General features: G+C 46.3%; 1 protein-coding gene across 3 annotated transcripts in view; it reads left to right on the top strand.

Moving 5' to 3' along the window:
* The first annotated feature begins 6,723 nt into the window (after positions 1-6,723).
* Positions 6,724-21,281, top strand: part of KL (klotho) — a 52,951-nt gene continuing 38,393 nt past the window's right edge. For all 3 annotated transcript variants that reach the window (XR_013993230.1, XM_081046625.1, XM_081046626.1), the window contains exon 1: positions 6,724-7,544. Coding sequence is in view for 2 of the 3 variants with exons in the window: in XM_081046625.1 (XP_080902751.1) it covers positions 6,735-7,544 (810 nt within the window). In the remaining variant the exon portion in view is untranslated. The remainder of the gene's footprint in view (positions 7,545-21,281) is intronic.

Below are 21,281 nucleotides of genomic sequence, written 5' to 3' on the forward strand. Positions count from 1 at the left end.
TCTAAAGCTTTATTTTTTATACTAGATTCTAACAGATGTTTCTTATTTTCTAATACTTTTGCCAATAAAAAAAATGTTTTATCATATTCTTAATTTCCAAGAGTTCGTTTTTTGGCTTTCTATTGTTTCTATTTTTATTCTTATCCCGTTCTTGTATCATACTAGATGTAATACCTTCTCTTACTTGAAAATATTCATGACAGTTTTTGTACTCTTTCATGTGAAGTTTCCCTTCATATGTTTAGTGCTCCTTGGCTGTTCCTTTATATTTAAGAATGAGTCACTAAAAAGCTGTCTGGAAGCTTTACATGCTCGGCCAGGCTTGTGTCACATAGGGCTTTCCTGCCAGGTGCTCTGAAGGAATCCTGGAGCTAGCCTGGGGAAGAGTTGGCGGTCCTACTGCTTGCTGTGTAGAATTTGATTTACTCCCCTAATTTTCAGTCCCATGCCTGACCCATGCCCTTCTCCATATATGCTGTCCCCATCGCTGTAACCTCTTTGGATCCATTTCTCCAGAGAGAAAAAATTCCCTGTGGAGCTAGGGAGTGGGTAGTGCCAGACTTCACTAAGGGTGGAAAATTGGAATCTGACTGCTCCTGTTTCCAGGCCTCCAGCTGCCTCTCTTCTTTCTTAGTAACTCAAATCTTGAGCCTCTCTGGGGTGACGCCAGGTAGATCATCTTGCTTCTCAGGCATTTCTCCTTCGGCTAACTCACTTACCAGTCCTTCCTCTTCCTTCCCTTTTCATATACTAGCCTCTCTCAATTTCATTGAGAATAGATGTGAATCTTATTCTCCCTGTCCTATTGGGGATAGTTTTGAAAGAAAAGGGAGTAGAGACATCTTGACTCCAGCCACTCAATGCCCCGAGCCCCTGATGTCGTGCTCCCTGATTCTAGACATGAGTCTCGTGTCAGGACATGTTTAGTTGGTGTGCAAATCTGTTCCAGGCTGGAGGCAGCAGTGTTGCTTAGGAGGATGTGCTGAGGGGGAGGGAGGTGCAGGATCCCAGCCCTCAGGGTGCCTGCTCCTCTCACAGGAGATGAACCCCTCCAGGAAGGGCTGCGGAAACTCCAGAGCCCAGACCAGTATCTCCACAGTCTTCTCCAGTTCCAGAGAGCTCAGCAGAGGTGAAGCTTCCAGGACCCCATTTGTCATTGTCTTGAAGGCTTTAGGGAGCTCCTGTTTGTCACCTTTGTAGTAGCTCTTTGTCCACCACCCCTATGCATTTGCTTATGCTCCCTTCCCCACCATCATGGCATTCCAGCCGCACACTCTGTTTTTCTGGCCTTCTGACTGTCTTCGTGTTTAATATGGTGGCACCTTGAACATCTACAATCAGCAGCTTTAGATCACAGCTGCTGCCGTATGCTATCTTGCTTCTTCTTTTCCCCAAAACTCCCAATTCTCCTTCTATTTAAACTTACCTCCTCTGTGCACAAATATGTGCAGAGTTCCTTGTCTTGAAAAATTTTCTCCGGAGTGTGCTCACCCCTCAAGTAACCATTCTTTCTCCTTCCTTCCACTGGCCAACTTCTCAGAAGAGTGTATAATGTGGCTTGTATTTCCTCATCTCCCACAGAGTCTCATTAATGCCTTGTATTGTAATCCGGCTTAAGCCCTCATTACAACTTGAAAAACCTGTCTCCAATGTCACCAAATGATCTCATTTCTAGGGCAGTTGTCTTTTCTTATCAAGTTTGGTCATCCCTCCTTTTTGAAATGCTCATCTTCTTGGCTTGAAAAACACATATCCTGGGGCTTGTGGTCGTCCCCTGAGAGTTTTTTTGTATTGTTGTTGTTGTTGTTTTTGCCTCCTTTCCATCCACTTACCCCCATAGATGGAGACATACATATACCAAGACTCAGCCCTTGGCTTTAGTTGTTTCTTTTTGAATACCTTTATCTTATCCACTATCCTGCCATCAACATTTCTGGGCCAAATCTCCTGCCTTCTGAGCTTCAAAGTTATATCTCTAATTATTTGCTTAATATTCTCACCTTTATCTTTGATGGATATTTCAAATGTAACATATTTGTCACTGAATTCATCTTCCATCAAAAATGAATTACACCTCCTGAAGTACTGAGGTATGTACATGACGCTATGATTTTTATTTTCAACTAAGCTCAAAACATTTAAATCATCCCTTAGTTTTCCCTCACACTTACCTCCCAAGTTTATTCAGTCTTTTTTTGTTTTGTGTCACGTCTCCTCCCTGCCCCCACATTGTTCTGCATTTTCACCATGCCAGGAATAAGTCTTCCTTAACTAATTATCCAAATTACTATTGTGGCTTTCAAACTGATCTTTTAGGGTCCAGTATTTCCCCCTCAATTTGTATCCCTGCCAAATGAATCGACTGGTTGATTAACTATTGCCCCTCTCTTAAAATAAGTTAAGGCGTTTTGCTGTTTGCCTTTGTAACTCCGCTACTCAAAACCTTTCAGAGGCTTCTGAGTTGGACTGGACCACAAAGATCCTTACAGATTTGAAGTTCAACTCTTGGATTGTGAATCGCTTCCACTTTTCTTTTGCTGGCAGCTAAGCAGAACAAGGATACTAGACGGTGGGCACAGATCCTTGTTGCCTTCTTAGTTCTTCATGAGGGCACACCTGATATTTAACGGCTCGGAAAACCTCTGTGGAATGAGGAGTTTGCTAGGTCAGAGAAGTTCGGAATCCTAATGCCACTGCCTTTTCAATCTTCTTGGGCTTGTCAGCGGTGTATCAGGTGTACCACACATGTCAGCACTTACACTACTGCTCAGCGACATAGTTTTGTGTTCTATTTCTTGTTGTCGCATCAGACCTACCTGAAGTTTTAGTAGAGTAGGCTTGGGACGTGGCCTTCCATAGCACGTATGCAGGGTGTCAAATATGGCACTGTCAGGACCATTTCTCCTTCTTGTGCTTAGAGTAGATGTTCCTAATGAATCACAGCCTCCTTTAGAAGCCAGGATGTGGCTTCACAGTTCTCAACAATGTGCTTCAGCCATTTCTTACCAATTCATTCATTCATTCATTCATTCATTCATTCATTCATTCATTCCACAAATGTGTGTGGAACACCTATAATGTGCAAGCACTATTCTAGGTGTTGGAGGTACTGCAAAGAAAAAGCCAGATTCCTATTCTCATGGAGCTTACATTCTAGCTGGGGATACAGGAAGTGAACAAGTAAACAAACAAGATAATCTGCGATAGTCATAAGCTCTGTGAGGCAAATAATTGAGAGCCACTGGGGGTAACTGCTCTGGATAGAGAGGTCAAAGAACGCTGCTCTCAGAATGTGGCTGCTGCTCTAAGACCTGATGAGAAGAAGGCGGTCCTGTGAAGAGCATTTCAGAGACCGCAAACAGCCAGTCAAAGGCCCTGAGGCTGGGAACCAGTTTGGCTTGTTCCAAAAACAACCAGAAGGCGACTGTGGCTGGAACAGAGTGAAGACTGGGAAAGCGGTATCACAGGAGGGCAGGGTCATTGGTCTATTTTATTAACTGCTGCCTGCCCCGTGCCTAGAAGAGGGCTCAGAACAATGCAAACATTTGTTTAATGAGTAAGTGAAGGTCAAGGCTTTGAAGCGACATAATGATAAAACATATTACAGACCTTTTATGGTCTGACCCCTCGCTACCGTTTCAGTCCACTATTTCCTTGCACAGACTTTTATGTTTTTAAACCACAAAAACACTGTGAACACTGTTTTCTTCCATGTTTTCCTTCCCTATTATCCTTGCCTCCAGCTTTCCTTGCAACTTCTATTCTTTAAACCCCAAATATTGTCACCTCTGTTCTGTGAAACTTTGCTAGTCCCCTCAAAACAAGACAATTTCTCCTTCCCCTGAATTCTTCTAATACCTGTCACATGTGTCATGTGTTAATGTTTAACATAATAAACAAAAAGACTTATTTGTTGTCAACTTTGTTTATCCCCTTAGGGCAGGGGTTGTCATGTAAGTCTTCAGCTCTCCACGGTGGCTTTGCCCACACTGTTGCTCAGAGTGCTGCTGCTGATACATATCAGTAACTGCCCTCAAGGTGAATGACTGTGACTGGTGAGCTGAATGCCAGTGAGGTTGGTGTTGGGGTTGGGCCCATGTGGGTCAGCGAGCCTCCTTCTGTTACCTTGGCCAGGGAGGCTCTGGGGGACCCCCGGAGCACACAGGACAAGAAATGGTCAGAAGGGACAGGATGAGGATGAAGGAATGTGTCAGCTTGATGACCCTCTTTAGGTTGTTGCAAATCATCATCACGACAAAAGTCAGTAAGTAAATTTAAAATTTGCCTTTCCTTCAATGTACCAATAACTTCACATTCAAAGCACAGCAAAGAATAAAACTCTTATTTGTGGGAGAACAAAGCATTGAATGATCCATATTTTAGATGTTCAAAGGTGGCTCTGAAAGGTAAGAACTGAACAAATGAGAAGCAGCAGTAGCAGTTAGTCACACTTCAGGAATCCCAGAACATAATAACCATGAACAGAACCTTGATAAACATTGAGTTCTGGAAAGAAAGTTTAATTATCATGTAATCTTTATCACTGGGTTAAATAAACTATCACCTGGAAACATCTCTGCAAATGCTGAAAGCTTTGATGTCCAACTTAGGGGACAGAGCACTTTACAGCCCCCTCAGAGAGAGATGAACTTTAAACGTGAAGCATTTAGTTAACTTGGTCTTTCTTTTTAATAACTGCGCTAAAAAATAACTTTTAGAAATGTATTGTTGATTAATTAAAAGTAGCAATAGATACAATCTGCCCTGAGGAAACAGACCATACAGACATCACTAAGTGAACACTTAGCCAACACTATTTTCTGTGATACCCAGGAAGCATTTCTAATTGAAACTTAACAAGTTACAATGCAGCAAACACTCCAGTCTCTAGCTCTAGAAGGGAAATGTGATCCTGCATGCAGGCAGAGAAGCCTTTTAATTTAGCTGGAAGAGTGTGACCATGCAGTTGAGTTGTGTAATTTTTTTAATTGCTGAAGTGTCATTGTTTTTTATTCATATTTAATGGAAAATGTAAATGCCACATGCAACAGAATAGCAAAAAGTCTGATTCCAGTCTGCTGGCTTGGTCTTACTAATCATGATAATACATGCTAGCTGGAGTTGGGATTATTTAATAAAATACCTGAATAAATGTGTTGTGGTTACATTTTAAGGGAATTAATAAAAGTACCTTCGTCTGTAATATTTAAAACTTTACTGATTTTAAATTTACATGAAACAGCGCAAGGATGTTCACTGGATGAGAATGGCTGTACCTCTGTGAGGATCGTCATCATTCAACGCGGGTTGACAGAAGCACACCCGACTGAAAGGGGAGGTAAAGGTATTAGCAAGATCTTACATTTGTGCGAGCTTTTCATGTTTCAGTCATCTGTGTGCATTTCTTTCTCCCCCCCCCCCCCCCCGCCCGTGGGCTTCACAAGCTTCTAAGGTGTCAGGGCAGACATGGCTATTTCCACTGGATAGATCAGGATCCTAAGGTCTGTCCTGGCCAAGATCACAAAGGTGCCCAGGCTTCACATATACACATGTTGGAATGGACACTGTGTCCCGACAACTCCTGTCAAAAGGGCTCTTTGGCAAGTAGAAAAACACCACGACTCTATCTTGTTGCAGAGGGCGTGGTTGCTGGGGCTAAATCCCTCCTCCCCTTTCTCTTCACAGCTCAGGTGACATTTGGGAGCCGCAGAGACCTCTGGCTCCAGCACAGCTGGGTGCACAACTGCACACAGATACGTTACTTGGCAAGCTAGAGCCGAAAGCTAAAACACGCGTGATTATTCCTAAAAATGAATGAACAACGGTAATAAACGTGAATGACGGTTACTCAAAGTGGAAACATTGGTGTTGTGTTTTCTTCCCTTTTTCTTTTTAGAACAATCAACAACTGTCACTTGAAGCTCACCTAGTCAGTCTGCAAGATCTGATTAAAGAGCAAGCCCTGGTTTGAAATGGTTGAAAGATAACAATAAGAGGGAGAGGAAAGAAAGTTCTGAGGCCACCCACGCATCTCCTGTAGCTTGCTAGACTGGGCCCGCGGGACCGCCATCCAGCCCCGCGCGAGTGCGCGGCTCTCCGCAGGCCTCTTACCCACAGACGTGAAGCAAAGTCCGCCTCCAGCCCCCTCGCGACATTCAAAGTTCCGACCTGGCTCTGCCACCTTGCCTTCCCAACACGATTTCAGCCAATTCCTAGTAGGCTCTCGTCATGTCAATCTAACGCTTTTCTCGGCCTCCCCACGCGAGTAAAGAGAAAGCAGGTGCTTCCCGTTTGCGGACGCGCGGGGCCGGGCAAAGACCCCGCGGGACTCGGGGAAAGTGGGTCGGCCGCCTTCCCTCCTGGACCCACGCGGGCTCCGTGCCTTCCTCCAGGAGCGCGCGCATGGGGAAGGGAAGGCGGCGCGCAGAGAAGTTGGGGCCGCAAACCTCCTCCTGGCTCCTGGGCGCCGCGAGGAACAGGTGTTTTTTCTCCGACGTCCAGGAGGGGCGCCGGCTGCCCCTCGCCCGCGGTCGCGCCCCCTCCCCCGGCACCTGCTCGCCCTTTGCGCCCGGGCCCCCCCATTCCAGGGCGGGGGAGGCGCCGGCTCGCAGGTAATTATTGCCCGCGGGCCCGCGGGGGAAGCGGGGGTGGGCGAGCCGGCGGGGGCCGGGCTGCGCGGCGGGGCGCGGGCATAAAGGGGCGGCGCGGGGCCCCGGCGCCCCGCTCAGCGCAGCATGCCCGCTCGCGCCCCGCCGCGCCGCCCGCGGCCGCCGCTGCCGCCGCTGCTGCTGCTCTTGGCCCTGGGTGGCTGTCGCCTGCGCGCCGAGCCCGGCGACGGTGCGCAGACCTGGGCCCGCTTCGCGCGCCCTGCGGCCCCCGAGGCCGCGGGCCTTCTCCACGACACCTTCCCCGACGGCTTCCTCTGGGCCGTGGGCACCGCCGCCTACCAGACGGAGGGAGGCTGGAGGCAGCACGGCAAGGGCGCGTCCATCTGGGACACATTCACCCACCACCCCCCGACGCCCGCGGGCCACCCCCTGGTAGCCGGCCTACCGTCGGGCGCCCCGACGCCGTCCGCGCTCGCCACCGGGGACGTGGCCAGCGACAGCTACAACAACGTCTTCCGCGACACCGAGGGGCTGCGCGAGCTCGGGGTCACCCACTACCGCTTCTCCATCTCGTGGGCGCGGGTGCTCCCCAATGGCAGCGCCGGAGCCCCCAACCGAGAGGGGCTGCGCTACTACCGACGCCTGCTGGAGCGGCTGCGGGAGCTGGGCGTGCAGCCCGTGGTCACCCTGTACCACTGGGACCTGCCCCAGCGCCTGCAGGACACCTACGGCGGCTGGGCCAACCGCGCCTTGGCCGACCACTTCAGGGACTACGCTGAGCTCTGCTTCCGCCACTTCGGCGGCCAGGTCAAGCACTGGATCACCATCGACAACCCCTACGTGGTGGCCTGGCACGGCTACGCCACCGGGCGCCTCGCCCCCGGCGTCCGGGGCGGCGCGCAGCTCGGGTACCTGGTGGCGCACAACCTCCTCCTGGTGAGTTCGAGGGGCCAGGCGGAGGGCCACGCCGGGGACGGGGCCTCTGGAGACGCCAGGGCAAGAGGGGGGCCCGGGCCTTCAGCTCAGACGAGGCTCCTTATGAACCGCTTTGTGAGCGCACTCACCTAGGATTTGCACAGGGTGTAGTGACTGAGCAGTTCGGGCTTCCTTTGGAGCCCATTTGTCAGAAAGAAACTGGAATAGGTGTCTCCCGTGAGACAAAAAAAAAAAAAAAAAAAAAAGGAGCTCCTTTCTCTGGGTGTAGAGGAATCCCTAGAGGTGAGGTGGGAGGATTTACTAGTAGCTTTGGGGAGAATGAAGATGGTGGATGAAAGAAACAAGCTTCTTCGGAAGCTGCCCAGACAGCATTTCTCTCAGCTGGAGTTTGTGGAGATGGCAGGAATTCAATGTTAATCCAATAAGATCTCTTGCTTGTGATTCAAGTTCACACTGCAGCAAATGCAAACGTGTCAAAATCTCATCTCCTGGAGAGCAGGTCTAAACTGTCTTTGGAAGTTCTTTCCATTCAACCTTACTTGTCAGGGGTGTGAAGACCCCCCAAAGTACTCTTAAAGCTAGCCATAAAAGTACATACACAACTACAGGGGAATAGAGACTGTGTCCTCCAACTGTATTTCCATGATGCTCTCTCCACTTGGCAGGATTCCTCTTGACAAAATGGATTTTAAGACCCTTGTACAAAAAGCTTAATAAGTTTTGACAGCAGGAAGTGTTGATATGCCATGATAAAGTTGTCTCCCAAATAATCCCCCTTTTCCTCCTTTACTTAGTGTTCAAGATTAGGTCCCATTGATTTGAGGATTCTTCTATAGTGATGCCTGTTGTTGGTACACTTTGTGCAGAGTTTTCTATAGCAAGAGAATATTTTATGTATATGTGCGAACATTTTAATAAAAGGGTTTACGTGTTTTTGGAACTGTAGTTTGGTGACTTGTAGGCCTACTGCAAGACCTATTTTTAAATTTAGAATTAAGCCACATATTTTGAACAAATTCAAGACAAAGACCACTTCTACATACTTTTAATTGAAGCCATAGATAACTGAGGTAGAACAGTACTGGGTTATGGAGTTGATTCAGTGCTCGGAGCTGCCAGTAATGTTGTAATAATTGCTGAATAGATTGTTTGTCAGCTCCACAAAACCACAGATCATAAAAGAATGTTAGGTTTTTGGGGAAAAATGCAATTTTAGTGATTTCATGTTGCTGTATATCTTTTCATTAAGGTACGTTAGAGCAATGGTAATAAACTTTTTCATTCTTGCCATCCTTTTAAGGAATCAAAAGACCCTAAGCACCACCTGTTTATGGTTGGTGGTAGAAAAACTATTGGGAAGAATTGGCCCCCTCTTTTGAAGACAACATAAGCCAATTTCAGTTCATACCAGAAAGACAGAGAAAGAGAGAGAGAGAGAGAGAGAGAGAGAGAGAGATTGATTCATGGACCAGCTGGAGGACCTAGTAGACTATTTCTGCAAAATCACTACTTTAGATTTAAATCACACGAGTTACATTTTTAGAGTGCATGTAGTAAACTCTGCATGTATACAAAAGGCGTCACTTGCTATTTTAGTGACTTACATGATCACTTTATTTACAAGGTGAGGAATTGGGACAGCAGGAGTGTTCTGATGTTTTAAATAGTCAACATGCTTTTGATTCTTGTGTCCACTCTCTGCCCTCTGATTAACTTTTCAGTTACATTTTTGTACCCTTACACAAAAAAATTGGCCAAACACTAACCATTCTTCCAGAAATGCAGTGGACTTTGTGTTCATAAGACATTAGTGACAGGTGAACCCTTGGTTTTCCTGATGCTGTAAACAAAATGCTAGTTGCTGTAAAATATTAATTTTGCTTTCAAATTTGGAATTTAGTCATTTTTGTATCTTTTGAAGCAAGGTGTCATTCATTATCAAAGACAATATCTTAATTTTTTTCAAGAGATATTTTCATTCTGTTTTCTATGTTCTTTCTTGGTGTATGTCTTGGGGGAGGGTGGGGAAGTTTTGATCTTATTGGAAAACATAAAACATATTCTGCAGGTTTTGTTAATAGAACATTTTCACTGGGCCTTGGATATTGCTGTTGGGGGCCACTGAGTCTCTCTCGCATACTCATTTGCATTTGGGGATCTGATGCTGGTGAAGGATAAAGCTGGCCAGCACCCCTCCCCAGCCCCCTTCTGTGCCTCCAATAATTTGAAAGTGGACTAAGGAGACCTCCTGGGGACACTGCAAATTTGAGGCTCCCTCTCCCACCCGCCCCAGAGATTTAAGCATCATTGATGACCTGGAGGACCTAGGCAGGCCAAACAAAAATGCAGGATGAATAATGGGGGCCTCTGCTCAGAATGGAGGTCTCTGTTCTTTTGTGGGTTCCCAGTATTGGGATAAACCTTGACAAAAATTGTGTGTGTGTGTGTATGTGTGTGTGTGTGTGTGTGTGTGTGTGTGTGTGAGAGAGAGAGAGACAGAGAGAGAGAGAGAGAGAGAGAGAGAGAGAGAGAGAGAGAGAGAAACTAAAAGAAGGATTTCCCTGCAGAGCTGAGAGGCTGAGCTTTGCTCATCGGAGTGTAACCCAGAAGGAGAACACACCGCCTTTCTCTGAATGGAAGAGGGACTGCTGTGCCTTCATAGCTCCTGAAAATCGGTCCTTGATGTCCCCTGAAAAACTAGCATTGAGGCCCGCAGTTGGGAGTCCAGCCCCAGTGACGTCTCTGAGTTTTTGTTCTGCACCTCCCCAACTTGGCTTCCAGAACCCCACTCTTTCTTGCGTCTCCACTCAGCTCACTGGTGATTCCTTCTCAGGACTCTTTGCTTATTCCTCCTCACTTTGCCCAATACTGGTGTGCCCAGGGCTTCCTCCAGGGTCCTCTTCTCTAGATTCACTCCAAGTGATCTCTTTGAATACCCTCTATATCTTGATGCCTCCAAATTTTGAGTGGCCAGCCAGAACTTCTGCCCTGGGCTCTAGACATGGATAGACAACTGCCTTCTTCACTTAGAGGTCACATTTAACACATTCAAAAGCAAACTCCTGTTTTCCTACCTCCGTTATGGCAACTTTACTCTTTGGTTGAGTTGATTGAGTCCTGAACCTTACTCTTCCCTCTTTCTCACATCTTATTTTCAATCCCTCAACAAATCCTACAGCTCCACCTACCTTCAAGATGTATCCAGAATCCAACTACTTCTCCCCCTATTTACCGCTACAGGTCCAAGCCCCCATCACATCCTGCCTGGATAATTGGAATAGCTTCCTCAAGACTCTTGGTTTCTCCCCTCACTTCCTGCTGTGTGCCATGATGGATAGTCTCAAGGATATCCTTATGTGTGAGCAAGATAAAGTCCTTTGTGTATTCAAACACCTTTTCTTCAAGAACCAGCTAATTTGCTCCCTTTGGCCCCACATGTGAATGCCATCTCTTCCTTCTGTGGAATCCCATAATGCTTCGTTCTGATGCCTCCTGCCACACTCCTCCCTTTATTTAACTATCAGTCTCCTTGCACCACTCCACTTGACAGGCAATTTCTTAAGTGAGGAAACCATGTTCACTTCATCTACCCCCAAATGCCATCTTGTCCTTGGAAGGTGCTCAGTAAATGGCTGCTGGCTATTTAATAGCCTGACTCCACCTTTATAAACTGATGCTCCTAAGACTTGTTCCCTTTGTCAATCTTTCTACCTGCTTCTGGTGGCACAGGAAGTACCAAATCCTAACCAGATAGAAAGGTCAGTAAACATAATGGGGCAGAATCTGACATATTGGGTAAAACAATTAAGATTCATCATCAAATTTGTGGCTCTTTTTAAAAAATTTCCAAACCGTTGAAAACTATTTATAGTCACTAGGCAACACTGTGGAGAAGTTTTCAGAATGGGAGGTAGGGGAAGTTTCTTGGTTGGCTGTAGAAGCATGTATTTGTTGTCGGTTTGAATTTTCATTCCCCAAGTAATAGTGGAGGCAATTTATTTACTAGGTACATGCTCAAATTATATATACTATGTACTTCAGAAATCACTGTACCAACTTTCCTCTCATTAAAATGTATTTGGTACATGGATGGAATAATAAACTGGGTTGGAAGTTAATGTATTTTATGGAATACTACTGAATTCAATTGTGTGTTTAAACAGAAATGTTAAAATACCTCCCAAAGAGCTTGACTCACTCCTTGAATATCTGTTTGAATACAGTGTTTTTTGAAGGTTATAGTCAAGTCCAAGGAAAAGAATAGGAAAAGAACTAATAAAATTACTTTAAAATCATAGCATTGTTTAACAATGTCATTTATTTTGAGTTGAAGAGGGAAAATACAATCTAGTAAGCATTCAAATAATGTCAGTGTGTACTTCTTAAGTACAAAGTGAATGAATACACAACTGTGTTACCTGGATTTGTGGTTAGTCATGGCTCGCTCATAGATATCTTCTGAGTTACCTTAATTTTTCAAACAATAGAATTGCTCTAAGCCAGAATTTTATTATAATTAATATATACAAAAGATGCTGTTTTTTCAACGAATGTTATCTTTTTAAGGCATTAAGGAAATTTTAGCTGTAGAAGGAGAATAAAATACATATCTATTGGGAGGATAAGAAATAGAGTGAGTGAATAAAAGTACATAGTTACTGAGTCCTCCAGGCTGAAATCTTCCCAGGGAACTCCAAAGTTACACCTGCAATCTATGCTTAAACAGATAAGCATAATCCACTTTTTTATATACTTTATCTTGATGTATTCTGGGTACAGAATTAACATGAAGAATCACTATAGCTCTTCTCCCCTCTATCTTGGGATAGATGCTTATTTATCCTGCAAAGACTTGGGTCAAATCCTCCCATTGTGTGATAATAACCGGCAGAGTGGATCATTTACTTGTTTGTGACTCCTTGAAGTCAGCGACTGTAGCTCATTTATTTTTAAATTTTTAAGTGCTTATCTCAGCCCTTGGCACAGTGGAAATATTCGATGTAATTTTAAATGAATGAACAAATGTAGATGTAAAATAATCTCTACTTGTTTTAATATGCTGTGTGGACAGAGCCCCAGAAAGCAGTTTCCAGGCTCTCGGCCGCATGTGGAGAGGTGCTGGCTCAGATAGTGGATGGCCGTCAGCTGTGGCTGGTTGGCCATCAGCTGTAGCCATTAAGCCATTGGTCACTGATATAACTGCCGTGGCTACGGAGGGGAGCCGAGGAGAGTGAAGGAGGAGACTGAAGGAGAGTAAGGAGAGTCGAGGAGAGTTGGTCGGTTGGCAGCAAAGAGGACAGCAGGTCTCACGTCGTGTAAACCCAGCCTCCAGTGAGACCATAGTGGTATGACTTCCCTACCTATGGCTCCGTGGGTGTTCCTTTTTGGCCTCACCGTGTCCTGCGTTCTTATGTGGGGAGCGGGAGCAGAGACCCCGCAGGCCGCCCCGCCGGACACCCCGCACGACACATGGCATAGTCAGCAGGATATGGTGTCGGCTGAAACTCTAAGGAATGTACTGGAGCAGTTTACATGTATAAAAGCTCAGTTTCGTAAGCAGCGTACGGTGCTGGCCAAAACCTACCAAAGCATGGTGAAGCGGTTTGTGCGTGTGAGAGCCCAGCTTCGGGAGGCCCATGAGAAGCAACACCGGGAACGGGAGGCGCGGTCTGCCTGGGAAACTCAAGCCTCCAGCTGGCACACCACCCTCTTGGCCATGGACGGTGTTGCCTTCATTTTGGTGATCTGCTGCGGCCTTAAGCTCCGAGGCTGGTGGACATCTTCTGCGGAGGCCTCCACCCACTCAGACACCTGGCACGATGAGCAAGACTCCGACCAGGTAGGAATGGAGTCTGACTCTGGGCAGGAGGACGTGTGGCCCCCGCACAGTGTGTGGTGCTCGGTGGCCACTGTTCTCAGGAGTTGGACCCCCAAGGAGGGGTGGGAGGACATGGACGGCTCTCCGGCCAGCATGGAGAGGGCCCTGCAAGCTCTGACTGAGCAGTTGCCGGAGGAGGAGAAGGCTACAGCCGGCCGCGTGGCCTCAGGGATGTTCCTCAGGGCCTTGAGTCTTAACATGGAAAATGCGCTTAATGAAATGGCCCAGGTGCCGGACCAGGTGTCCTGGTTGGAGGCGCTGGAAGCCCGGGTCCGCCTGTTAGAAGAGGGGCCCCACAGTGGAGACAATGTAGCTCCCAACCCCCAAGCCCGGCCAATCTTGAAGCAAAGGGTAAAACGTGAGCAACCTTTGGGCCCCCGGGGGGCGTTGCTGCCGTCAACCCAGCTGTGACTGAGTTCACAACCTACACCCCTTACACTCCCACTGAGTTGCAGGAGCTGGGGGGGCGGTGCCGACAGCGCCCTGAAGAGCCAGTCTCGGCTTGGCTACTGCGTTTATGGGATGAGGGAGCAGACAACATTCTCTGTTCCCCAGGCGAGATGGAAAAGCTAGCCTTTGTGACAGTGCATCCGTCCCTGCGACAGAGGTTACAGAACTGCCATAGGTTGACCCACGACCAGGGCATCCACTCTCTAATGGAGTGGCTCACTGCTACGGTACGCACAGAAGGGAGGACCGGCACCAGTAGACACTCTGCTACATTGAACGGCCGCTCACATTCAATTACAAGTTACCACCAGTGAGACTGTTAAAGCCAGGCTATGGCAGAAATGGAAACATTTTGCTGCCAGCACCCACATGCTTGAAAGCAGGGGAACGGCAGCAATGGACTTGGCCCTGGCAGGTCAAAAGCCCCCACTGTCGATGGTTGGGCCTGATAGCCCCATGGGGGGCCGGTTTGACTCATGATTTGCAAGTGACGCCAGGGGTGGTGGCTGAGTGGCCACCGCAAGTGACTGTAGTATACGGAGGTCCCGATACCGGGATGATTTTGCAGGGAACCTATGTGCTCTCACTATGGCCTATTATGGGGTCCCCTGTACTGTTACATGTTGAAACTATGCAAGGGATCCCAAGCACTGCCATAAAAGTTTGGTACCATAAACCGGGAAAGGTGCCAGTGGCAGCGACCCTCCTTTCCTAGGACAAAAAGCTAGTGTGTATCCTCCCAGATGGAAGGGATTTGCCATTATTGGTTCCTAAGACTACTGTTTCTTTTCGTCCATAGGTGTCAATAGTCTAATATGGCACAGGGACCCTCGCGGAAGACGCTTGTTGTGTAGATTATGAGGCGAGAACCTGTAGGGGTGGAGTGTGGGGACAGAGCCCCAGAAAGCAGTTTCCAGGCTCTCGGCCTCATGTGGAGAGGTGCTGGCTCAGATAGTGGATGGCTGTCAGCTGTGGCTGGTTGGCCATCAGCTGTAGCCATTAGGCCATTGGTCACTGATATAACTGCCGCGGCTACGGAGGGGAGCCGAGGAGAGTGAAGGAGGAGACTGAAGGAGAGTGAAGGAGAGTCAAGGACAGTTGGTCGGTTGGCAGCAAAGCGGACAGCAGGTCGCACGTCATGTGAACCCAGCCTCCAGTGAGACCATAGTGGTATGACTTCTCTACCTATGGCTCCCTGGGTGTTCCTTTTTGGCCTCACCGTGTCCTGCGTTCTTATGTGGGGAACGGGATCAGAGACCCCGCAGGCCGCCCCACCGGACACCCCGCATGACATATGTCCCTTTTCCTTCTTGTAAACTGGACAGAGCCTGCTTTCTCCCACCGTATCTGGGAAGGAGTTTTAGAGAGTGAGGAAGAACAGGGGAAACACTTCCTGCCTACAGAGGTATATGACCTTTGTGCATTTCTGGGGCAAGAAATATTCCACTTCCCTCCAGTGCACAGGGAAAGAGGGGAAGGGGAAGGTGGCCTTGTACATGCCTGACCTGAAGGCTGCGCCAGCCCTTCCACTCACACCCTATTGGCAGCACTCAGTCACATGGTGTAAAGAGCCAGGCAATTATTGTCCGCTGTGGAGCCCTGTACTTGGTGAATAATTCTATCATGTTGAAATCAAGTGGGAACAGATCACTCAGGACAACTGATCATCTCTGCCATACTGCCTACCTCCCAGATAATTTGAGAATTAAAACAAAATCATATATGGCAAATGTTTTGAAAACATTTGCCTACAAAGGAAAGGTATGAATTTACTGTCAATAATAACAATAAAAGCAAAAGCACTTGAGAAACGGTTCTCTTGAGCTATTTAGAAGAAAGATTAGACAAATGCTTTAGAAACTGTTGACTCACTTAACTCTTCATGTGCAGCCTGTAGCATTCAGTGGGATGAAGTCTTTGCAATTATTTCAACAACACTAGACCAAATATTTTCAAATTATTTTGAAACAAACTATTTCTGCACACAGCTTGATGTTTGAAGTATACTGAAGTCTATGACTGATAAAATACTCAAAATAAGCTGAAAGCACTGATGTACATTAAGTTAAAATATAATGGTGAAGCAAACATTTCCATGTCTATAGTGCAGTTTTATTTCGTAATTAGAATGGTGGAATTAGAAGGGACCAGGGAAATCCCAGGTCAAATTTCTTCTCGGGACAAAGTCCTTGCAGTGGCCGTCCAGAGTTCCTCCAGCTTCTGCTCCACTATTTGCAGCAAGAACTCGGTTCCTTTCAAGTGGCCCACTTGATTTTATCTTTTATATTGGACAGAAACCTGCCTCTGTATAGGACTCACCCTTGGTTGTCTCTTTGCCTTTCTAAATCTCAAAGACTAAAACAAATTGTTTTTTGAAAGATTTTTATTAAAATATAGCTAATATACAATATTGTATTAGTTTCAGGTGTACATAATAGTTATTCAACAGTACCCACTTAGCACTATACAAAGTTATTACCACATTATTGATTATACTCCCTGTGGGTGATAGATGGGAGGGGAGTTGGGGGCAAAATGAAAATGGTGACGGGATTAAGAAATACAAATTGGGTGCAGCTGGATGTCTCAGTTGGTTAGAGCTCGAGCTCTGAACAACAGGGTTGCTGGTTCGATTCCCACATGGGCCAGTGAGTGCGCCCTCCACAACTAGACTGAAGGACAACGACTTGGAGCTGATGGGCCCTGGAGAAACATACCGTTCCCCAATATTCCCCAATAAAATAGAATTTAAAAAAAGCCTAGAAAAAAAAAGAAATACAAATTGGTAGTTACAAAATAGTCATGGGGATGTAAAGTATAGGGAATATAATCAATAACATGGTAATAACTATATATAGTGCCAAGTGGGTACCAGTTGGGGATCAATTTTAAATTATATAACCGTCTAACCACTATGCTCTACCCCTAAAATTAATATAAAATAATATTGAATGCCGACTCGAACAAATTGCTTTTTGATGAGACAGTTTTTCAAATATCTTCTGAAAAGGCCACTGCGTTCAGGTATGTTGTTGAATTGTGAGAATGCAAATGTCACCCTTGAGAGGCCTCTTTATCTTCTGACACTTGAGGCTAAGGTTGGGAGGAAGATGGAAAATTCGACCTTTCTATCTCCCCGGGGGTTGTTCATGGTCTTCCAGGAACCAAGCAGTCTCTGGGTGTCTGTGGGACCTGACTGTGTCCCATTATCCTGATGGGGCTGAGGGTGGGTGTGATGACTGAGGACGAGGGGCCCCAGGTTTCTGGGCTCTGCACCCTGAAGATAATCTGGACTCCTGGCTCCCCAGAAGCATTTAGAGGTTCTTTCTGGAGGGTCCAGGGGGTGGCTCCAAAACCACAGCAGAGGTGGGGGGCAGGGAATGCATGTCGCTTTTGGGGAAGCTCCCTGTCCTCCCCCCTTGACACCCCTTTCTCTTTGGATTTCTCATCACATGGTTCTCTCCCTCCAACCCTTTCCCTCTTGGTGACTCGAGTCGTTCCATGGAGTCTGGAATTTCCTCAATGTCAGACCTTCCTGCAGGCTCTGCAGAGGTGGGGGCAATGGTGGGAGAGGTCTGTCACTCTGGGCTCAGGTACATTCTCCCTGATATTATCTGAGCTAAAACGTAACTCGTAACTCGTAGCATGGTTATTTCCTTACTCAAACACACTGGGCTTCATGAGAGATTCCACATCCTCCTATTTCCCTAATGTGGCCAGTTCCCTGGCTGCTTTCTCCCCTCCATGGCCAGGTTTCATTGCAAAGCCACTGACACTGACAGAGGACAAAAGGATTATCTCTGGGTCTTCAGGTTTGCCCCAGCTCTGGTAGGTGTTGTGGTTTTAGGTGGTGGATCTCACTTACATTGTCAGCAAAAGAGAGATAAGGTTAAACCCCTGTTGGGATAGCCGTCATACAATTACTTTAAAATGCGGATGTGCCTTATGAGACATGAGTTCCAGGTACGGTGGGAGCCACCCCGAAAAAGGGATGGGTTAGAGTTTTGGGAGGTAGTGGGGTGGGGGGAGCAGTCAGGGGAAACTGGTGATTAGGGGCTGGCAAACTTTTTCTGGAAAGGACTGGGTGTTAGGCTTCATGGGTCATACAGAGTCATTGCAACTGCTCAGTTCTGTGGGGGCAGCGAGAAAGCAGCCGCAGGCCAAACGTGGATGCGTAGGCAGGGCTGTGTTCCGGTAAAACTTCGTTTGCAGAAACAGGTGGAGGGCCCGACGGTTGGGCTGGTGTACAGGCACCCACCTGCCTCAGGAAGGGTGACATGGAGTCCCAGGGGACCGAGCGCTGTCAGGAGGGGAACAACGTGGCAGCTCACACCGTGGGATCAATCCTTGGAACGGCTGAGGTGTCAGGCAGGAGAGGGGGAAAGACCAGAAGCTGGAGAAGTCGGCCTGGAATTTGTCAAGGCCTCTCTCTCAAAACGACGTGCGAGCACCTTTTCGCTGCCCCAGGTGTTCAGCGCACATTTCTCATCCTGGCCTGACTTGTGTGACTGCAGTGCAAGACTGCATTAGCCGTGTGGGCTGTCACCTCCCTGCAGCCTCGGATTAGTGAGGAGTCAGCTAAAACGTCGCAGGCTTCTAACATTTTCCCATGTGAGTGGCGGTTAAGCCAGACTTCCCCTGTCATCTCCTTTTGGTGTTTATTTTTGAACTTTGAATCTTATAAATTTCATCTTCAATGTGCCAAGATAAGAAGAGGGTTCCAACAGATGGTGGGCAACTATTAAAAACTGGAAATAACCTAAATATATTAAGGGGGTCAGTTTTTCTTTCTGTACAAACGTACAGTGGAATGGTGTTTGGCTATTAAAATGTCTGTGTATGGTGATTAAAAAGTTAGTTGTACACGGTATGTTGTTAAGAGAAAGACGCCAGTTATATTACGCTTCTTCCATATCTCTGCAGTAGAAACTAGTGTAAGTGGTGAGCACTTACTGCCCTTCAGCTCTGCTGGGCTCTCCCTACCCACTGTCCTTCCCGCCAGGACCCTTACCGACATGCCCAAGCCTAAGTTTGATATTCCTGCTTTCTATTCCCATAAAATCCCATCCTACCCCTCTTAGTGCATTTATTGAAATGACTTGTTTGTTTGTCTTCCCCCAACAGCCTCAGCTTTAAGATGCCAGAGCCATGTTTGTCTTGCTTTCCATTCTGTACCCGTAGCTTTCAGGGCCTGGAGAAAGGGAGCGTGCAGGCATTTTTTGGATGATGCCAGCCCCACCCCCCAACCCCCTACACAGAGGTAAAGGAAAATGTTAACAGTGAGTTATTTCTGGATGATGAGATTAAAAATGATTTTTTCTTTCTGTTTATTGGTTTTCTGTTTTTTCTATAAGCAAAATGTATTGTTTTTGTAATAGGAAATAGTAAATAGTGTTTCTGAGAAAAGATGACAGATTGACTTTGCCCATCTATGAGGGAGGGCGAAGAAGGGAGGAAAAGAGAAAAGAAAGGAAGGGGGTGGAAGAAAGAGCCACAGGGGTGGAGAGAGCAGAGTATAAGCAACATTTTGGAAGCTGAAAAGCAGACGGACAGGTTATTGACTTAGCAGACCTGAGATAGCTGACCACTACGTTGGCAGCAGGAGAAGCCAAGAACCAGTCCTATGACTGCAGAATCTTCAAGAGGCTCGGATAGTAGCAAGACGTACGCTGGATCTGGAGGGGAAGGGAGTATGAAATGAGGAGAATCGGTTGAAAGCTGTTTAAGAACAACTAGGTTTCTAGAACCCTTCCCCAAATCCTCACTGCTGGGTATCTGCCCCCTCTCCATGCAGAGAGAAAACCAGAAGTTAATTTTTTTGGAGAGTATAAAATGGAAGTTGTCTGGACTAAGGAACGCCAGGCGCATCTGAGGGCATGAACACCATATTGAAAGTAAGGATTAAGTAAACATATGCAACTGAAAGCAGAGGACCTCCCCACTGAACCCCACACCAGCCCTCTTCTCTCACCAGGCTCTAAGAATGGTGGCAGTGTGACATTTACTGTCCAGGCAGGGACTGGAAGAGCCTTTTCCAGGGAAACTGATGAGCTCCTGAGGAAAGACCTAAGATGCTGAGGCTGGAGGTTCCACAACAAATAGCCAAGACAGATGACTCTCCAGTGAAGTTCAAAGTCAACTGACCCCACCCACATGCTCAGACCTTCCAGTCAGGTGTTTTGTTTCTCATTTTTAAATATGAGTAGATAATCAGGATCAATAGACATCCGAGAAAAGCTCTAACGTGAAAGATTGAGACCCACACAAATAAATAGCACAAAAAGCAACTTGGAGGAAACAGAGGTTATGCAGAGAGAAAAATAAGGTTAAAAAAAAAAAAAGCTAACCCAGTCAAAAGGTACGAATTTCCAGTTATAAAATTTATGTCATGGGATGTAATGTACAGTATGGTGACATGGTTAATAATTTTGTATTGTGTGTTTGAAAATTGCTAAGAGAATAGATCCTAAAAGTTCTTATCACAAGAAAAAAATTCATAGCTATGGTGATGGATGTTCACTAGACTTATTGTGGCTCACATTTCACAATATATACACATATTGAATCATGTGGTACACTTGAAACTAGTAAATGTTATGTGTCAATATGTCAATAAAAATAAATTTAAAAAACTAGTAAATGTTTATGGAGATAAGAAAAAATACTCCATCTAGAAAATAAGAATAGATGGTATAACAAAGTAGGGGGGAAAGATCACTTGGAAGTTAAATACATTATAGCAGAAATGAAAAAAATAATAAAAACTTTGGGAAGTAAGGTGATAAAATCTAAATATAGAACAAGAAGGCAAAGGAATGGAAAATAGTTTTAAAAAAAGAATGTAAGAAAATATAGTGGACCAGCCAGAGGTCCAACATACAAATAACAGGAGTTCTAGAAAGAGAGAATGGGGGATACAGTAGAGTATTATGCCGGTGACTCCCTTGAGCCATTCCTCTTAGTATTCATGCCCTGAGTATGTGCCCCCACACAGACTGTGGGCTTGACTATGTGACTTGTTTTGTTCAATGGGACAGTAGCAGGTGTGATGCAAGTAGCAAGGAACATACTTGATAAGTACATTCACATTGGAACGTTCTTCCCGGATCACTCCATCTTACAAACCAGCTTCAGTACATGGGCTAAATTACTGAAAGATGAGAGGCCATATGGATAGAGATTTCGGAGGATCAAAGACGATCTTGGACATTCTTGCCCCAACTGAGACCCCAGCTGAATGTAGCATATGAGTGACTTCTTCAAAATTATATGAAGTAAAAGAACTGCCCCGCTAAGCCGAGTTTACCCTCAAAGTCAAGAGAAATGATAAATCTTTGTTATTTCAGTTCCCCAAATTTCCATATAGAACACAAAGTACTGAGGGAAATCAATACAGAACGTATTGTAGG

This window comes from Rhinolophus hipposideros, assembly GCF_964194185.1.
Source record: "Rhinolophus hipposideros genome assembly, chromosome: 4".
Lineage (NCBI taxonomy): Eukaryota > Metazoa > Chordata > Mammalia > Chiroptera > Rhinolophidae > Rhinolophus > Rhinolophus hipposideros.